General features: G+C 74.7%; 1 protein-coding gene across 1 annotated transcript in view; it reads left to right on the top strand.

Moving 5' to 3' along the window:
* Nucleotides 1-85: 85 nt before the first annotated feature.
* BARHL2 (BarH-like homeobox 2) overlaps nucleotides 86-352 on the top strand; it is a 2,843-nt gene continuing 2,576 nt past the window's right edge. Inside the window, exon 1 of the mRNA XM_010582610.1 lies at nucleotides 86-352. This exon is cut by the window's right edge and continues 319 nt beyond it. Coding sequence (XP_010580912.1) covers nucleotides 86-352 — 267 coding nt within the window.

Below are 352 nucleotides of genomic sequence, written 5' to 3'. Positions count from 1 at the left end.
CACCCCCTCCCCCCTTCCCCTCCACCGCCGGCGCGACCCTCGCGGCCGCCCGCGGGGATGCGGGCGCGGCGCTAAGCGGTCCGCTATGGAGGGGCCGAGCGGGTCCAGCTTCGGGATAGACACGATCCTGTCGGGCGGCAGCACCGGCAGCCCCGGAGTCATGAACGGAGACTTTCGCCCCCACGGCGACGGCCGGCCGGCGGATTTTAGGAGCCAGGCCACGCCGTCCCCCTGCTCGGAGATCGACACGGTGGGGACGGCGCCCTCGTCGCCCATCTCGGTGAGCATGGAGCACCCCGAGCCGCACCTGGGGGTGGCGGAGAGCCTCCCGCCGCCGCCGCACCACCTCCAC

The sequence above is a fragment of the Haliaeetus leucocephalus genome, unplaced genomic scaffold, assembly GCF_000737465.1.
Source record: "Haliaeetus leucocephalus isolate CR32 unplaced genomic scaffold, Haliaeetus_leucocephalus-4.0 Scaffold848, whole genome shotgun sequence".
NCBI classification, from domain to species: domain Eukaryota; kingdom Metazoa; phylum Chordata; class Aves; order Accipitriformes; family Accipitridae; genus Haliaeetus; species Haliaeetus leucocephalus.
The sequence above is the reverse complement of the archived record's forward strand: the minus strand, read 5'-3'. Positions and strand labels throughout refer to the sequence as shown.